Genomic DNA, 17,350 nt, shown 5'->3' with positions numbered 1-17,350 from the left:
TATTGGCTGACACGAGTGACCCCTTTCAATTTTAAGTAAAGTACCTTAGGACGAGTCACAGTACGTTACCTGTGGCGACCTGCCAATTGCACTACAAAAGACCAGACAAGCGAAGAAGGACGAATGACATGGTATTTGATCTGAGGTGAAGTGTAAGTTGTTCCCCGAGAGTTTCGAGTCGGCCCCTCCCTGCCAGAGAAGACGCCACAGGCATGATCCGAGCGAACGTTGGCTCGGGTTTCGGTTGTTGCTGATGGTGGGCAGAAGGGGGGTTTTTAAGGTATCTGGTGCAGCTGTATGATCATGTTGATGATGAAACGCCTAGTTAGTGGCACGGCCAGACTGCAGGCAGTTCATTAACAGTGTTATATTGCTGCACTCCTTGGACTGCCCATTCTGCCCACTGTCCATCTGCCCATCTGCCCAATTGGCCCACTGCCCGTCAACGCCAACGGCAACGTCACTGCGTCTTCCCAGTCCACCCACGAGATGCGAACAAGCTGTCAAGCTGTTGAGGCTGTGTAAAATCAAGGGAAATTCAAGGCTAACTTATTGGACCGGGGGGTGTTCTGCATTACAGCCATGTCACAAACGCGAGAAAGCAGAGAACGTGACGTACGTTCCTTAAGAGCAATGTTCGAAAACCAAGAATCCACAACGTCGTCTCCAGACTCCCGCGGCCGCTCGCCAAACGGCCACGTGCCGGGAGAACGGCCACTTTCCAAGGTCAGATCCAGCTTTGTCTCTGTAGAGCCGAGTCAACCACCTCCGACCAGTCAACCCACTCAGCTTGCCCAATCCATTCAGGGTGACGAGCAGCAGCAGGAGCAACAGCAGAACTCAATTCAAGACGACAACAAAGACGCCCAATCCAACGTCACCGCCGCCTCGACCAGCCTGAATGCCGCAATGGAAATAGACCCCGAAGAAACAAAGGCGCAGTATGAAAAGCGAGCGAGCACAGCCAGCTTGCGCAGAGAGAGCTTCAGTCTGGACGAGAGTGCGGACAGCGATGCCATTGCTACTCTGAGAAAGACAATCTCACAGGAAGGAGAGAGGAGAGCATCCATCCCTGCCATCTCCGAGACCATTCCTGAGCAGGCCATTGAGGCTACCCCTGCCACGAACACGCCCGCTGTCGAGGCCAAGGACTACATGGCTGCCGGTGAGATCCAGGAAGATTCTCCCGCCCTGGGCACCAATCTCAAGAGCATGACCTTCCCTGGTCAGGACGAGCTTGGCGGCGACATCAGAGCCAGTAACGGCGTCTCTACGACAGATCTCCCTGCCGAGAATCCAGACAAGCCGGGGACTGCGGTGCAAGAGGAGCCCGGCCCAATGGCTCCCTCTGATCCCAAAGAGGAAGCCACCATGTCGCTGCCTGAAGAGTCGGTCGCTCCTGCCACGCCGAAGAAGGTCAGCGTATCGGACGTCGCCACCACCGAGGCCTCGCCTCAGTCAACGCCCAAAGATGATAGCACTGTCGTTTCCGAAGCCACATCTTGCCCGACTTCAAAGATCCGCAGAGGATCTGTTGTCGCTCCCACTCCATCCAGTCCTCGTGCCCGTCGAGGCTCCACCGCCCCTATGGATCTTGTCTCTGCTGCAACGGCAGGAGCCAGGAGAGAGTCGGTTGCCCTCGAACCCGATGCTGTGGGCAGTGCCCCAAACCCTCGCAGAGGCTCCATCGTCGCTCCTGGTGAAGCTTCACTACCAGCTGATCCTGCTGCTCGTAGGTCTTCTATCATCGCTCCGGCTCCCGATGCCGCGAGCGAGCCAAAATCCACCCAACCCGAGACTCTTGTCGAGACTGCCACTGAACCTGCTGCTGAGCCTGTCACAAGCAAAGCGGAGGCAGAGAAACCTGTCGAAGAGCAAAACCCTCCCGTCGCCCTGTCGAGTCGCTCCAAGACGCCGACCCAGACACGCAAGACTGTTGCTGCCTCGACCCCGTCGAAAGCATCCCCAGCCGCAAAGACTTCCACACTCTCACCCAAGGTACCCCTTCGCAAGGCCAGCAGGCAGTCCTTGGCTTCGTCAACCACCACGTCTCAGTCTAGGAGCAAGTCTGCGGCATCGAAGCCTTCTTCCAGGTAAAATTGATCAATTTATCATTTGTGTTCGGTCTCAAACTGACGACATCTCAGCGACGGCAAGTCCGCTACTTCGACAACAAAGCCGCGCCCCAAGTCGCCTGCGGTCGCTTCCAAGGTGCCCTCGCGCCTGACTGCCCCGACTGCTGCTTCTGCTGCAAGACAGGAAGGCCACGCCGCAGCAACAGCCAAGCCTGCCGCCACGTCTAGACCCCCTCCGACCACGCAACGACAAGCACGACCATCGATGAACGGCACCAAGCCTGCGCCTCGTCCTTCGCTCGCGCGTCCTACGTCGGTGGAGAAGAAGCCCGAAGCTCGCACTACAACCCGTGCTCCCGACGACTCCTTCCTTGCGCGCATGATGCGGCCTACAGCCAGCTCTGCGCAGAAAACGCACGACAAAGTCGACGTCAAGAGCCCACCTAAGAGAGCATCTTCAGTGATCAAGAAGGCGTCGACTGCTGCGACCAAAGCGAAACTTCCTCCCAAATTCGATATCCAGCCCAACGCAGCGCCGCCCTCGGCGGCATCAGAAACCCACACGAACGGTGCTTCCGAAACCAAAGCGCCTGTTAAGGACGACGAGGACGCAGCGGCCGGCGCCTCTACGCCACAGCCTGCCGCGGGAGAGACTTCGAACAACGCGGCTCTGGAAGCCACTCCGGCTTTCAACGAGGACACTATTCGCTAAGCTTGACCCTGTTGACCATAGAGAAAGATCGAGATTTCCGTGCCGCTCCAGGCCTGAAGACACTCTCGTTCTTTATCACTCGGTTCAATCACTCTTGTATTGTATGCGTGTACGCGAAACCATAAAATAAAAACCCCGAAGATAAAGCGATATGTATCGAGAGTAGGATAGTAATAAAAGCATTACAAGTCATCTATCCCAAGGACAAGGAAGAAACACAGATTTGAGGTTCTAGGACTGCCACGAACAAGCTCTTCGTCCCATCCATTTCTTTTCTTTTCTCTCTCGCTCTTTCCTCCCATAATCAGAGCCATCGTGGAGCCACTGCGATGTAGGCCTCATTCCGCCATTTCACGAGATGAGAACAAACGAACAACAAGATGAAATACGTGCGCAAAAACAAGGGCTCTTTCGAAGATTAAGTTATAAGATCAGGGATCGGATCCACGACCTCTCCTACGTCAGATTGCCCATTTTCATATTTCTCACGGTCTATAAGAGTAGGTCGATGTCTCGCCGCTGTCTTTTTTTTTCTGCTTCTTCTTGTCTTCTCCTCTGTTGGAAACAGCAGGGCCGTGGTAGGATTCACCTGGTGCCTTTGTTTGTCTTTCTTCGTCGAGTGTGTACATGTTGTGAAGAAGACATCGAAGGCCAGCGTCCACAAAGCTGCTTCTTTCAGATTTTACAGTACAGTGTCCCACAGCAAAGACGCGCACACACACCCAGTCTCTTCCGATCATATTGTACCGACTTGGATGTACTGTACCGGATCATCATTGGAATTGAGACTACTCCTCTGACTACTGTATATATAAAATCTTTCCTCTCCTTCTTTCCCCCAACCCGACGACCCATCACAGCCGCAACAGCTCCTCCACATTGACCCGCCGATAGTAACTGACATGTCCGAAATACATCCAATACTGCGCCATGCGATCGGGCGATATGAGCATGAGTTGACTGGGCACGAATTCATCTAGTCGGTCGATGAGCATTAGTCAGAAAATTTCCCCCTCAAAAGGAAAAGAAAAAAAGAGATATAGAAATGCAGACACAAAGAGCCGCAGAAAAGCCTTACCATGAACAAATCCTCCACCGGCAATATGACCGGCGGAACGAACAACCCGGGCGCCCTCGAATGGGGACTCGGACGCCACGCGCACGAAGCCTCGATTGCCAATGTCGGGCGCTATGAAGGTGTGTTGACCACGTGGGATATTGGGATCGCCGGTCAGCTTGACCGCTTCTATGCGCCCGCTGTATACACTGTTGGGGTTGAATGACGGAGCTGCAGGTGACGAGTCGGGCACATCGGCGTTGTCGTCATTGGTCGTGCGATCCGGTCTGTCGCTTGAGATAGTAGGGGAAGGAGGAGAAATGTTGACGGAATCGACATTGTCCTGCTCGTCTGCTTCGGCATCTTCGTCGAAGTCAAACACCGAGTGTCGGCGTCCGTCAAGGATCGCGCGGAGTTCGGCGTTCATGTGGTTGTCGTATGTGCTGCTGCTTTCACGTCTGCGAACGCCTGTGGTGAGCCACTCGTGCATCCATCTCATGCCGTCTGGCAAGGGCATTTCGTCCCCTTCGTCCGGTTGCAAGACGACTATAAACTCGCATCCGTGACCGCTGTAGTCTCCGCACCAGATCCCTTGCCAGGGCTTCTCTTTGGTGGGAGTGTAACACCATGAAGGCAGAGTCGCATATGTGGCGACGTCCTCGCCCATACGCACGCTCTGTCCTAGCATGCTGCGAGGGATACCCATCTGTAGGTATGAATTATCGTCTTCATTGTTCTCACCGACGAGCATAGTGGATATGGCATGGCGATTTGAAAATTCGATCCATTTGCGCAGGCGGAATGTGTTTTGTGATACTTCAGTGATGGTTTTGGGGCGATGCCCAGAAGATAAGAAGCAGTCCGAAGATAGGTTTCGCGTTCGTGAGAGTGCTGGAATGGATAATGGTGGCCAAACAGGTGTTCCAGGGCCGGTGATATCTGCGGGGTGGTCTCTGGCAAACATAAAGGATGTATATAGACCGGCTGGGGCAGAGCAATCCATCAGGATCTCGCGTGACAAGCGAGGCATCGGCTCTTGCGAGCTACTGACATCTTCCTCCCCAAACAGACGGCTAGGGCGAAACCAATTGCTCATTCCCAGAGCCTGTGGCTTTGGAGGAGCTCGAATCTCGGTCCTCGGACTCCCCACATCCAGCTTGAGGACGGGCTGGTTCAGATCAAGCTGCACGCGAGGATTGAAGCTATGTATCGATACGTTGGCATCATGTTTCCAGTGCTCTGAGCGATGCTCTCCACGCTCGGCTACTACGGCGTATGCCTCGATACAGCCGCGTCGAGGATCATATCGTGCGAGGAGTAGTTTGCCATTGGGCTCGCTGTCTGCGAACCATAGTCTGTGCCTAGGCAGGAACCAGTGCTCATAATGGGCAATGAACAGGTCACGGAATGATGGTAACGGTGAAGAAGACGACAGAGGCTCAGCAATGTTGTCATTGACAAGCCGCTGCCATATACCCTCATACAGTGCGTGGTGCCGTGATAGTCGGCTGGTGGCTGAGAATGCGGCGAGTGAAGCAGGAGGCAAAAACGCTAGGATGTGGTAGATGAGCTCTGCGGGCAACGCTAGCAAGGTCGATACGGCAGCCTCATCCATAGTGGACTGCATTTACGTTGCTCCACTTGACATCGCTTGTGCCCAAGCGAACGGCCAAACGTCTATCTGCTAAGTAATGCTGTCTCGATTGTTGGAGTGCCTTCCAGGGCAAGACCTTGATGGCCCTCGGTTCGGATTACCCTATCTCCGCGACCTTGCGGGGGGTATTTGTATCTTGACGTCAAGGACTACTACTAGCAAAGTACATGGGCACTCAGCATGTACGATCCATGCGAATTGCGGTATATTGTGTTATCGCGATTAGAAAAGTCAAGCTATAGTGAGTGATGATCTGACGCTCTGAGGTTGTACAGTAGCAATGAGCAGATAAGCTTGCGGTGCAGGAGGTCTCATGTTTCATGTCTAGCGAAGTTTAGGTGCACCTTCTACGAATAGTATAGTGCAGTCGCCGCTGACATTTCACATGTAATCTTGCACAAAGTATGACAGTGTTCTAATACTCCACCATGCAGCTTCCGTTGGCGACTGCTGGGAAAGCTGCAATTGTACATTGCGCCCACAATGATGCTTAGTGGAGCATATGGTGCCATCTTCTGCATCACTATACACCTCTTTCCCCCAGCCGTAGCGAGATCCATTCTCAGTGTACATCTACGATTACACTATAGTAAGTATGCCTCATATACACATGTAGGTCATTTGCAGAAGTGTCACTCCCTGACCACGCAATATCTATGAACCTTTGCAACCCAATGACCATTGGCAGCAGGCTCTGTATCTACGCATCATCAGATAAGAGACTCGAGGGAAGCCGATAACTTTTCCTGGTTCGAAGTCTGCGACATACGCTCAGATAAGCAATATCTCGACCAATAAAACTCTGGGCTTGACGAGCTTTATATCAGTCTTACAGCGTATAGTAAGCTTATGATAGACAGACGCTCGACGATCATTCATTCCGCTTGTAGTATGTTTTCGGCGATACAGCTATCAGTTCCATGAGAAAGGCATCACGGGCAACATAGTTGGGCAACCTCGCCTATAATGTGCCCTTGTTCCCTTTATCACAATGTTATCATGCATCGCAATGCCGTATCTTCGGATTTACTTGAGTGATCAGGCAAGGCATGCAGCTATAAATGAGCATGGAGCTATACTACTATGCTTCCAAAGACACTATACCTGTGGGTTAGTGCATATAGACACAGGCTCGACTTGAGATTCATTCAAGTATGGCAGGCAGTAGTGGTATCCAAGTACTCACAAGCGGAGCTGGTTATGGCATTGTTATCGGCATTGGAGGTGCCTTTGCTCCCTTCATGTTAGGCCTTACTTATCTACAGAATCGATATACCACTTTCTCGACGCATCAGACTGAGGAGTTCAACACCGCGTCGAGATCTATAAAGCCAGGCCTCATCGCTAGCGGCATTGCCTCCTCCTGGACATGGTCAGCTACCCTGCTAACATGCTCGACATTCGCGTATAGCTATGGCGTGTGTGGACCAATGGTACACCTCCTATCATAGTTGGCTTCTATCGCCCTTGCTGATATCTCCTAGTGGTATGGGGCTATGGGGACTTTCCAGATCCTGCTCTTCGCCCTCATTGTCATCAAGATCAAGGCGAGTGCCGCTGGTGCTCATACATTTCCTGAGATTGTTCTGGCGCGTCATGGCAAAACTGCCCACATCACGTACCTATTCAATGGCCTCGCAACCAATATGCTGGTCGGCGCCTGTCTTGTACTTGGAGGATCTCAGGTCGTGGCTGCTGTTTCTGGTATGAACGTCTACGTATGTGGTCACACCTACGTGGATATCGTTCAATGTATCTGACCATGCTTGCAGGCTGCTTGTTGGCTGATACCTCTGGTATGACGCTTCGGTCCTCTAGAATGAATCTCGCCATTGCTAATGATACATGCAGGTCGTTGCGGTATACGTGATCTCTGGAGGTCTTCGTTCAACTTTCATTTCCGACTACGTTCACACAGTCATACTGTTTCTGGCGATCATGGTAAAGCTACCGCAGTTCACGTAGATAGAACCATTGATCCGCTGACTCGGCTTTTAGATCTTCGCCTTTTTGATGTATGCAACTAGCGATCTAGTCGGCAGTCCTTCTGAATTGTATGATATGTTACAAGAAACGTCGGAGAAGATGCCTATCGCACGTAATACAGATGGTTCATATCTTGCATTCAAGTCCGTGAACGGCTTGGTGTTTGCCTTCGATCTTTTCGTTGCAGGCTTCAGCACGGTGTGGCTAGATCAAGCATACTGGCAACGCGCGATTGCTTCGCGCCCAGAGACATCGGTCAGAGCTTACCTTCTCGGAGGTATAGCCTGGTATGGTAGGTGTATCAGTCCTGGCTCCTTCTATATCCCTGCTAATTTGTTCAGGCATCCCTTTTGGATTCGCAACCACGATGGGTTTGGGTAGCGCTGCTCTCACTAGCAATCCTCGCTTTCCTACCTACCCAAATCCTCTGACTCCAGAACAAGTGGCCGCTGGTCTTTCATCTCCAGCCACTGCAATAAACTCTGATGGGCCAGGGTGGCGCTGTGCTGTTACTGATCTTACTCTTCATGGCCGTCACATCATCGACAAGCGCCGAACTCATCGCAGTATCTTCACTTCTAACTTTCGATGTCTACAAGACGTACTTTTGTCCTCAAGCTTCGTCGGCGAAGCTCGCTCAGATTAGCCATTTCGGCATCGTTGCGTACAGTGTGGTTCTGGCGGCATTCTGCAGCGGCCTCAACGCGGCGGGCCTTTCCTTGACCTGGCTGTTGACAGTTCTGGGAATTATTGTAGGAGGTGGTTCCATTCCCCTAGGCCTGGTCCTTTTGTGGAAGCGAATGAGTTCCGTCGCTACAGTGACAGCTCCGTGGATAGGGCTTACCTGTGGTTTAATCGCCTGGTTCATCACGACCTGGAAAAGATCAGGAGTGATTTCGGTGGCCACATCCGGCGATACCTTGAACGCACTTGCCGGTAACATAACCTCGTGGGGCGTCGGCATGATCGCTGCTGTTGTCCTTACTATTGTTTTCCCACAGAAATTTGCGTCCTTAGACCCGGAACATATCGAACGCTCGAACAGGATAGAGGGGGTTGCAACAGGAACAGGGTCGCCCTCGATTACCATTGTGAACGAGAAAACGTCCGGTGCCGCCGACGTAGATCATGAGACCAAACCCAAAGAAGCATTTAATAGAGGCTCAAAGGTCCAGAGCGATGCACGAAGCCAACCGTTACCAGCTCCACAAGCAGAGGCATTCGTACCAACAGGTAACGAACTCGTCGACTACCTGGAGAGAAGTTACATCGAGCCCATGGACCCAGTCTTGATCAGGAAGGCCGAACGGCTCGCGATAGGAGCGAACATTGTATACCTAGCGATTGCCATAATCCTGGTTCCATTCACTTTGTTTGGAGATCGATACGTCTTCAGTAAACCTTTCTTCACCGGCTGGGTTGTTGTCTCATTCATCTGGATCTGGGTCTCGATGATCATCTGCGTCATATACCCTGTTGTAAGTGTTGGTGTATCTCGACCCTGTATACTTAGCTGACCATTACTTTGCAGGTTGAAAGTGCAGGAGCGCTCAGAGACGTGGCTAAAGGTGTAGTGGCGGACTTGGGATCGCTCTTTGGCCGTAAAAAACCAAGTGCTCCACTTGCGGCTGATGGTGTTTGATGTACGGGAGAGTTATGCTGGCAATGACGCAACTCGCAGACGATGCATACACTAGACGAGTACTGAGGTCGCAAGGAAGTATCTCGGCATGAAGAATGAATGACGGTTGTGTTTATACAGATATATCGCGCTTGATAGACTTGCGGTGTACATGGTGATAGAGACCGAGCTAAGACTTATGATTTTATGATTTTATGATTTTGTTTGATCAGAGAAAACACAGAGTGGATTCCACATAAGCTTCCCCGTCGTAGCACACTGTCCATATGAGTAGTCATAAGGTGATGCATCAAAAAGAGTGCAGTCACCCGAGTGATAGCAACAGCAAAATCCGATACATAGACCACTACCCACTGGAGCAAAGAAAGCCATTCAACAAGCGAAGGACCTCATTCATCTCTGCAGCAGGCGCAAATACGTCCGCCATCAGAACGCCGTCTTTCAAGCCACGGGAGCCTCATCAGCTACATCCAAGCATCAGCAATAAACACAAGTCTCGACATCAAAACGATCATCAAAAGGCGACTTTACCTGCAAGGATACCCTCCTTGACCAGATCTTCCGGCTTACGGCGATGTTGCAGGTGCTTCTCGATACTGTCTCTGCGCATGGCGGCAGCAAGCTCACGCTGCTGCGACTGCAAGGCGGGCGCAGCCGTCGAGTCGGGGAGGATGTTACCTGTTTTTTCGCACAAGGCATAAATACTTGACATCCCTCATGGTATACGAGCTTCGACTAGGCGTATGTATGTGTATGTAATCTCTCATGTGGAAAACGATGACTTACGCTCGACTAGCCAGTCACGCTCAGGTCTGTGTTCAAGACCCTTTTTGAGATTGTCCGTCAGCTGTTGACGTTGGAGCTCCTGCTGCTGAGCTTGCAATGCACTGCGCTTGTTAGTGTACATATGCCGAATGATGCCGTCCTATATCCCTCCGCCGTCTGCCAGAGCTGGGACGAGAGTGTCGGTGGTAGCTTACGGGGCAGCTGTGGTATCCAACAAAATATGTCTATTTTTCAGATCCTGGACTTCAGGTCTATGTTGGAGATGTTTCTCAAGGCCATCTCGACTCTCGATAGGAGATATAGGAGATTCGTCCAGGACGTCTTCGCGAGCTTGTGCCATTTTCGTGATGATGAGACGAGTGGGATTGATCTGAGGAAAGTAGTCGGAGCTTGCGAGCTCTGGTGTTTACCTACTAAACGATTACGCCAGGGTCCGTGCTATCAATTAATTGTAGCAGTACAAAACGAAGCACTGAAAATGTGGTGGTTGGGCTTGTTCCTCCTGCAAATCCAATCGCGTGATGAGTTGTATGATGCACTTTACTTAATCAAGTAGAGTACCTAGGTGGGCTAGCACACCGCATGTACAAGGTACTTTAGCAGTGGAGGCATTCCAGCTAAAGCAGGGGCATTAGGACAGACAGCTGTGATGCACAATCACACTGCAGTGCGGGGAAAGGTCTCCAAATCGCGGGGTATGCGAGATACAGCATGCGAGGTACAGAAAGAAGTTCCAGCTTGAAAAAGGTCAATCGCCAATTTCATTTGTTTTCGAGTGCTACTTTGCAGTGCTATCGTACATCATGAAGTAAGGAAGTCGACGTTAACAAAGCTTATCCTCTTAGTTAATCGCAATCGTTAGTCATGCATCCACATCATCTCCATTTCATCCCAGGTTCGGGACCTTAGTCTTTCTCATCAACTTAGCAAGGCCCGTTGGCTTTAACCGACATTCAATCCCCTAAGCACCCCTACCACAGGTCAACATGCCACATCATCATTGAGCTTGCGTGTGTGGTCCTTACTCGTCGTCGTCGCCAACACGGATAGCACCCTCAGACCCGAGACCGTGGGCCCAGAAACCGCCGATGTCAATGTTGGTCTCGGGGACAGACATGTGGGTGAACAAGAGCCAAGCACCGAAAACAGGCTTAGCCAAAACGTCAAGCACAGCGTATGCAACAATCTCCATGTCAACGGACATGTTGCGGGAGCCGTCGGCGATGCCCCAAATGCTGGTATTGTCAGTGGTGGTCTGCAATTGAAGGTGTGGAGATCAAACTCACATGGGGTAGACAGTCCAGATGATCAAGGTGAAGCTACCAATAGCGATGAAGAACTTGCCGACCTTGCCGCCCTTAGCCATAGCCATACCACGGCCGTGAACAGCGAGGTGCCAGACGACAACAAGGTACGCAATGCAGGCAATGGTGTACCATCCCCATTTCTGAGGGGTACCTTCACTGCCGAAGGCAGCGAACAGACCGGTCAGGATCATGATAACATCGGCAACGAGGGCCATGAAGATGTGACCACCGCTGAGACCAGCAAGGAGGCACAGATCCAGGAGCAAGAGAGGAGTGGTGACAGACCAGTCAACATAACGCGCCCAGTAAACTAAAGAGCAAGGTCAACTAATTGCCGTCAGTTGTCAGATTGCATATACATACCCTGACGGTAGATGTCCTTGGTGGTGTCTGGGACGTGACGGTGCGACTCAGTAACTTTGGTGTGATGGTAGCCTGGAAGCCATAAGTACAAGACTATTAAAATCATACATTGCAATTATACATACTGACTCCATGACCCGTGGCCATGGCGAAGTAGGAGATCGATGCAAAGATCACGATCATGGTGGTGACAATGTGATAGAGACGTTTTTGAATAGGAACCGACCAAGCCATTCCAGTGAACACAATGGTCGAGATGACCATGAGAACGAAGACGACCCATAGAGTCCTCTGACCAGTCTCTCCAGCAACCTGATATTCAGGCAGGCTGGGGACGACGGTGGGGATTGGAGACACGGAGCTAGTAGGCTTCATGGCCATAGCCTGAACTGGATCAATGATCATGATGGAGAAGAATCAGCAAAAGGACAGTTCGATGCTGAGCTGTTTGAGTGAGATGTGGAAAGAGACGAAATAGAAGAGGGGGCAAGGTCGAGAGGTATAGGTAGGTAAGGTAGCTATAGGTATCAACATTCAATTGCGGAGATCGGATACGTCACTATGTATAGAGCTCGATCGATTCGCATCCGTGCGTCATCTTACCCCAACCATGTTTATAGCTTTCAGCTTACGATTGAACACATGCGACAACTTCCCAGTGCCTTAATCTGTAACATGGAGGATATGTATCGTGCATATTCAGCTGATGTCGATGAAGAAGACGCTGATTTTCGGCGTGATCTTGCGTGGAATCAACAGCTTACCATTATTACAGTATTCTATAGCGCCAAGGAGCTAGCTCTCCTTCAAAGTCGCAGCATGTCCTGCGTGTGGGATTTAACCGTTCGCCGGACGATCGAAGCCAACCCTGATTCGGTACGTCGTGTAATCGTAGCAGGATCGGAGAAAATCAAGGAACAGCCAGCCGCAGCGACCGGGAAAACCAGATCGCTGCACAACTGGATCGTACTACACTTGCAGCACCAGCCGCGCAAACATGCAGACGCCTCGTGATGTCTGTGTTCTCCTGTAGCTATCATCTGTCGAACCTTCCCAGAGCAGCTGTAGACACCTTTCAGCGTTCATGGATCTCCATCATTTGACTTTCCCTCAATTGAAACAGCATATTCAAAGGTCACATTGTTGGCTATTTGTGAGGCATCGAGGTCCGTTACTGTAACAAGCACGAGTAGTGGCTTGACAAGTGCAGAACTTACAGTTTAGTGGAAGGAGCAGAAAAGCCCTACTGTACCTCAGCTGTCCCAAAACCAAGGTAAGGTACCTTATGTTCGACGTGAGCCTGGCATGTTTTTCTCGTCTTACATACGAGGTATAAACATCTAGCATCAGTGATCGAGTAATCATGGAAAAGATCCATTCCCTCCTTTACAGCAACGAACGATCTTTCGATGTGAATACCGGAAACGAGATAGGACTCGGTGAATCCATACACTTTTCATCCACCAGGTTGGGTGAAGGCAGAGTCAATAGCACAAATTTCAAATTATATCGGCATTCTCATGGACTTGGAAGTTTGACCCACGGTAAGCAATCAAAACTGGAAGATGTTGCATAGGTTGCCAGCTGCTACCCGCAGCAGGTATCACTTGTTTTTGTAGCTTGAGCATCGCACAGATATTCATAAGCTCTTTATTACAAGCGTTTTACGTGAACGAGGTATCCACTTTACCTGATCGAGAGAGTCAGGCCTGCGATGTATTGCCGAAGGACACGAAATGTGAGACATCCCCTGGCCAACAACTGCTACGCGACAGTCGCCTGTTTGCACGGGTTTGCACTCTCACGGCATTGAGCCACGGCCGCCAAGATAAATGATCAGCTAGTGAGGGATCGATAACATTATCTCGAGCACGGAGGCAATTTCCTTAGCTACACCGATTGAGATCGGAGTATACTGTCAATAGTCTATTACATGTTTCCTCCGAGATCAAAGCCCAGGCTCATGGCCTCGGTTGTCGAGAGATGGATGGATACCCCGCTGTCGATGGTTTTGACAGATTGCGCAGAAATTCGGTAATTCAGGGGATCGTGTTGCAGTACAGTATGGTAAGACTGTGGAGGAGCGCTATGGCATTGTGCGCGGAGGATAGGTTATTGATACAAGACTCTGGAGATGTTGGCGTCAAGAGCACTGATCCACGTTCGGCTCCCTATCAGATCAACACAGCGGACCACAAACATGGAGACATATATTATATGGTGATGGGGTGACTTAGCGAACTCCGTACGGATGCAAATGTGCCACAAGGCCGCGAGACACGTCGTTGCGGAACCAGACGCATGTTGACAGTGCAACGATCGTCCGGGCTACTGTGTGTCGTGGTCGTTCTCTAGACCTCGCTCCGGCTGCCGACTTCCGGATGGAGCAGGCTTCGAGAACATTTTCTATCTTCTAGGTTGTGACCTCGGCAGTGGCGTCCCCAATTTTTCACCTATGATGCTCAGTGGCCGGGCCGCGTTAAGGTTGAGACTCACCCTCGCGTCGTAGCCCTGAGCTTGGAGCCCTACCTACCACGAACGAGCAAGATTCATAGCGAGTCAGCAGTTCTACATTCCCCATGACAAGAACAGCCGGCAATATCACATAAATGTATCTAAACCTGGTCGTGTGACTACAGAGCGTGAGCATCGCGCTGCGGAAAGAATGGTCCATGTTGTACCGGACAATATATTAGTGGCTTCGCTTATCAGTATGTGCCGATGGCCTAAGGCAAGCATGCGCTCGCGTACTCTCGCCATTGCTCCTGACCCTGCCTTATGCATCGATTGCGGAGCGGACGAAAAGAGCTAGAGACTGTCGACAATGACAGTGGAGTCCGTTCACCAACCGACCTTGACCTAAGGTGACCTGCTTTGCGTAGGCCAAGCATGTCGTAATGTCGTAGGCGGCGATAACCTAGAGACGATGGCAGAAAATTCTCATCCCGATTCGGGACTACATCCAAGCCGCGATTCTCCCGATTAGCAGGGCAAAGAGCCATCTCTGCTGTAGAGACGCAGAACAACATACTCCTGCGCCAGAACGTGCTAAGAACAACGTTCAGCCGTCGGAAGAAGTACTCTCACTTTCTGACCTGCACCCTGTAAATTATCGCATGAATTATGTCGTAGTAGGTAATAGTCACCTGTAGTTTAATCATTTCCTCATCATTTTCATAAACCTCGTAAAAAGATGCACAAGCACACCCCTCGGCGATTAAGTTGCTAGTATGATGGCAAGTCCACCTTGAGAATCTCCTTCTCGGTCCTTTAGTCGGTCACACTACGGCCTCTCGTTTCAACAGTCTCACGGTTCATGCGGAAGGTTTGGAGGGACTGACCTCATACTCCCGCGTTGACCACCGGTGGACGCTAGAATCAGAAGATGGTGGATGTTACCCATGGCGCCCCGGTTTGCTATCCCTCAAAAAGGCCTTCCCCCCATGAACAGAGTTTCCGTTTCCACCTACACATCATCACTTCGACATTGTCGTGTACCAATCATGAATAACGCAAATACTTCTGAACGGAATCCTTCCGTTGCCAGTGCATGGTCCGAAAGCAAGGAGAAGCCTCAAGGGGATCTCCATGATTCCTCGAACTCTGTAGCTGATGCACAAAAGGCTGAGCATGCTGGAGAACAGCAAGACAATGGAGATGCGATCTTAAGACAAGGCTGGGTTTGTGGTGGCAAGCATCTCGAAACACTCAAGCAAGATGGAGCTGGCGCAGATCTTGACGGGCCCCTCACCGAAGTCGACATCGATATGCCTCTCACCCGTACCGTCCTCTTGATGCACGATGGCAAGGAATTCATCGAGCTCAAGTATGCGCCTGGCGACACTGAGAACCCTTTCAAATGGCCTAAGTTCAAGCGCGGATTCATTTCTGCTCTTTTGAACTTGATGACTCTCTTCATTGGACTTGCCACGACCGCTTACTCGTCTGGTATCGGCAAAATGGTCACGGAGCTCAACTGTGGTACTGAGATGGGTCAGCTTGGTCTCTTTACCTTCAACATTGCCTGCGCTATCGCCCCCATGTTCCTCGCCCCCTTCTGTGAGATGGCTGGCAGAAAGGTCGTCTACGTTGGCGGTTTCTTCGGATTCTGTCTCTGCTTCATCGGTCTCGCCCTCGGAAAGAACATCGCAACTATCATTGTCCTTCGTACTATCCTCGGTCTATTCGGGTGTATCGGTACCATTCTCGTCGGCGGAACCTTCAGCGATATGTACGAGCCCGAAGAGCGCGACAAGCCTATGGCTATGTTCAGTTGGATCGCTATCCTCGGAACCGTCGGTGCCCCCATCTACGCGGGCTTCATTGATATGAAGATCGGCTGGAGATGGATTGAAGGTATCCAGGGTCTGGCTAACGTTCCCCTGCTCATTATTATCGTCCTCTTCTTCAAGGAAACCCGTGGAGGTGTTTTCCTCAAGAAGCGCGCTGCTGCTCTCCGTAAAGCTACTGGTGATGAACGCTATTCTTGTGCTATGGAGTTCGCCAGTCCTGATATCAAGACTATGCTTAAGAACTCTTCAGTCAAGGCCATTGAGATGCTTGTCACCGAGGGTGTTGTTTTCGCATTCGGTCTCTGGATTGCCTTCTCTTGGTAAGTCTCGAATCAGCTTCCTCCCAACGTTCAATTCTGACTAGTTCTAGGTTCATCGTTTTCCTCTTCCTCTCTGTCATCCCCATCACCTTTGAGGACAAGCACCACTGGAATGAGGGCGTTGCCGGTCTTCCCTACATCTCCCTCGCGCTTGGTTGCACTTTCGGCTGGATCGCAAACAACTTCCTCCAGATCAGAAAATACAACAGACTTAGACAAGATCCCAACCACAAGATTGTTCCCGAGGACCGCCTTTACGGCGCCATGTGGGGAGCACCTTGCTTGCCTATTGGTCTATTCATCTACTCTTTCACCCAGTACGCATACCTGGTGTGGGTCGGTCAGTATACATCCAGGATTATGGCATTATTAGCAATGTACTAATTTGGTATCAGGTCCCGTCATCGCTCTTGCAATCATCAGCTTCGGTATCTTCTTCATCTTCGAGTCAACCTACAGTTACACCGCCGATTGCTACGGAGAGAGCTCCTCATCTGCCATCGCTGCCCAGGGTCTCATGAGAAACAGTCTTGGTGCTGTCTCGCCCCTCTTCGCATCTCAATTCTTCAAGAACGTTGGCTCGCAATATGCTGGTCTCATTCTGTCCCTTTTGACCCTCCTCCTCACCGTCATCCCTTACGTCTTCTTCAAGTACGGAAGTGTCCTGAGAGCGAAGTCGAAGCGTTGCCTCGTCTACTAGGCTACTAGGGATGCGCTCATGAACATCATTATGATTTACAATTGAGCATATATACTGCATTGCGTGGAGTTTTCAGAAACCGACATAGGATGCCGGCTCGCATTTTTGTTCACGGAGTTGTACAACAGGCAAAACGCCACGTCACTTGGATTACGGACATGTGTTGCATACCCAAACGAAGCCCGGCGTTTCGATCTGCGGCAGTTCAATATTTTTGATGATTAGTTAATAAAGTTTTAATGACATGCCATTTATGTATTTGCAATATTGTTGTTCTACATGAACATTTCCAGCTCTGTAATTTTAAGCGTGATTGCGACTGTTCAACGGTAAGTAGGTTTTTCTTGCATAAAATATGCATAAATCGCATGGCACTGGCGTATATTGTCTAACATGTTTCAACAGGAGCAGTCGGTACATAGGGAAGTTAGCGGCATCCAATACTGCTAACAACAG

The 17,350-nt window shown here is 50.8% G+C and overlaps 5 protein-coding genes across 6 annotated transcripts; 2 read left to right on the top strand and 3 right to left on the bottom strand.

Moving 5' to 3' along the window:
* Nucleotides 1-582: 582 nt before the first annotated feature.
* Nucleotides 583-2,787, top strand: AAFC00_000560 (uncharacterized protein; the record flags this gene model as incomplete). Its single annotated transcript, XM_069345514.1, has 2 exons — nt 583-2,093; nt 2,148-2,787. 2 exons carry the CDS (start codon nt 583-585, stop codon nt 2,785-2,787), a joined length of 2,151 nt encoding a protein of 716 aa, XP_069200407.1.
* Nucleotides 2,788-3,641: 854 nt separating this feature from the next.
* Nucleotides 3,642-5,459, bottom strand: AAFC00_000559 (uncharacterized protein; the record flags this gene model as incomplete). The annotated part of the gene is made up of 2 exons (XM_069345503.1): nt 3,642-3,763; nt 3,866-5,459. 2 exons carry the CDS (start codon nt 5,457-5,459, stop codon nt 3,642-3,644), a joined length of 1,716 nt encoding a protein of 571 aa, XP_069200406.1.
* A 4,108-nt stretch (nt 5,460-9,567) lies between these two features.
* AAFC00_000558 (uncharacterized protein) lies at nt 9,568-10,252 on the bottom strand (the record flags this gene model as incomplete). The annotated part of the gene is made up of 4 exons (XM_069345490.1): nt 9,568-9,590; nt 9,658-9,804; nt 9,913-10,013; nt 10,107-10,252. The coding sequence occupies 4 exons, from the start codon at nt 10,250-10,252 to the stop codon at nt 9,568-9,570; spliced, it is 417 nt and encodes a 138-aa protein (XP_069200405.1).
* A 621-nt stretch (nt 10,253-10,873) lies between these two features.
* AAFC00_000557 (uncharacterized protein) lies at nt 10,874-11,987 on the bottom strand (the record flags this gene model as incomplete). 2 transcript variants are annotated; one of them, XM_069345478.1, is made up of 5 exons in its annotated part: nt 10,874-10,883; nt 10,938-11,147; nt 11,199-11,529; nt 11,583-11,654; nt 11,708-11,987. In XM_069345478.1, the coding sequence occupies 5 exons, from the start codon at nt 11,985-11,987 to the stop codon at nt 10,874-10,876; spliced, it is 903 nt and encodes a 300-aa protein (XP_069200403.1). The 2 variants fall into 2 exon arrangements, with proteins under 2 accessions (XP_069200403.1, XP_069200404.1); XM_069345479.1 differs by lacking the exon at nt 10,874-10,883 and having other exon boundaries at nt 10,934-11,147.
* Nucleotides 11,988-15,085: 3,098 nt separating this feature from the next.
* AAFC00_000556 (uncharacterized protein) lies at nt 15,086-16,894 on the top strand (the record flags this gene model as incomplete). Its single annotated transcript, XM_069345470.1, has 3 exons — nt 15,086-16,194; nt 16,245-16,534; nt 16,590-16,894. 3 exons carry the CDS (start codon nt 15,086-15,088, stop codon nt 16,892-16,894), a joined length of 1,704 nt encoding a protein of 567 aa, XP_069200402.1.
* Between the last annotated feature and the right edge of the window lie 456 nt (nt 16,895-17,350).

This window comes from Neodothiora populina (genome assembly GCF_041146345.1).
Source record: "Neodothiora populina strain CPC 39397 chromosome Unknown canker_contig_11, whole genome shotgun sequence".
Classification (NCBI taxonomy): Eukaryota; Fungi; Ascomycota; class Dothideomycetes; order Dothideales; family Dothioraceae; genus Neodothiora; species Neodothiora populina.
The sequence above is the reverse complement of the archived record's forward strand: the minus strand, read 5'-3'. Positions and strand labels throughout refer to the sequence as shown.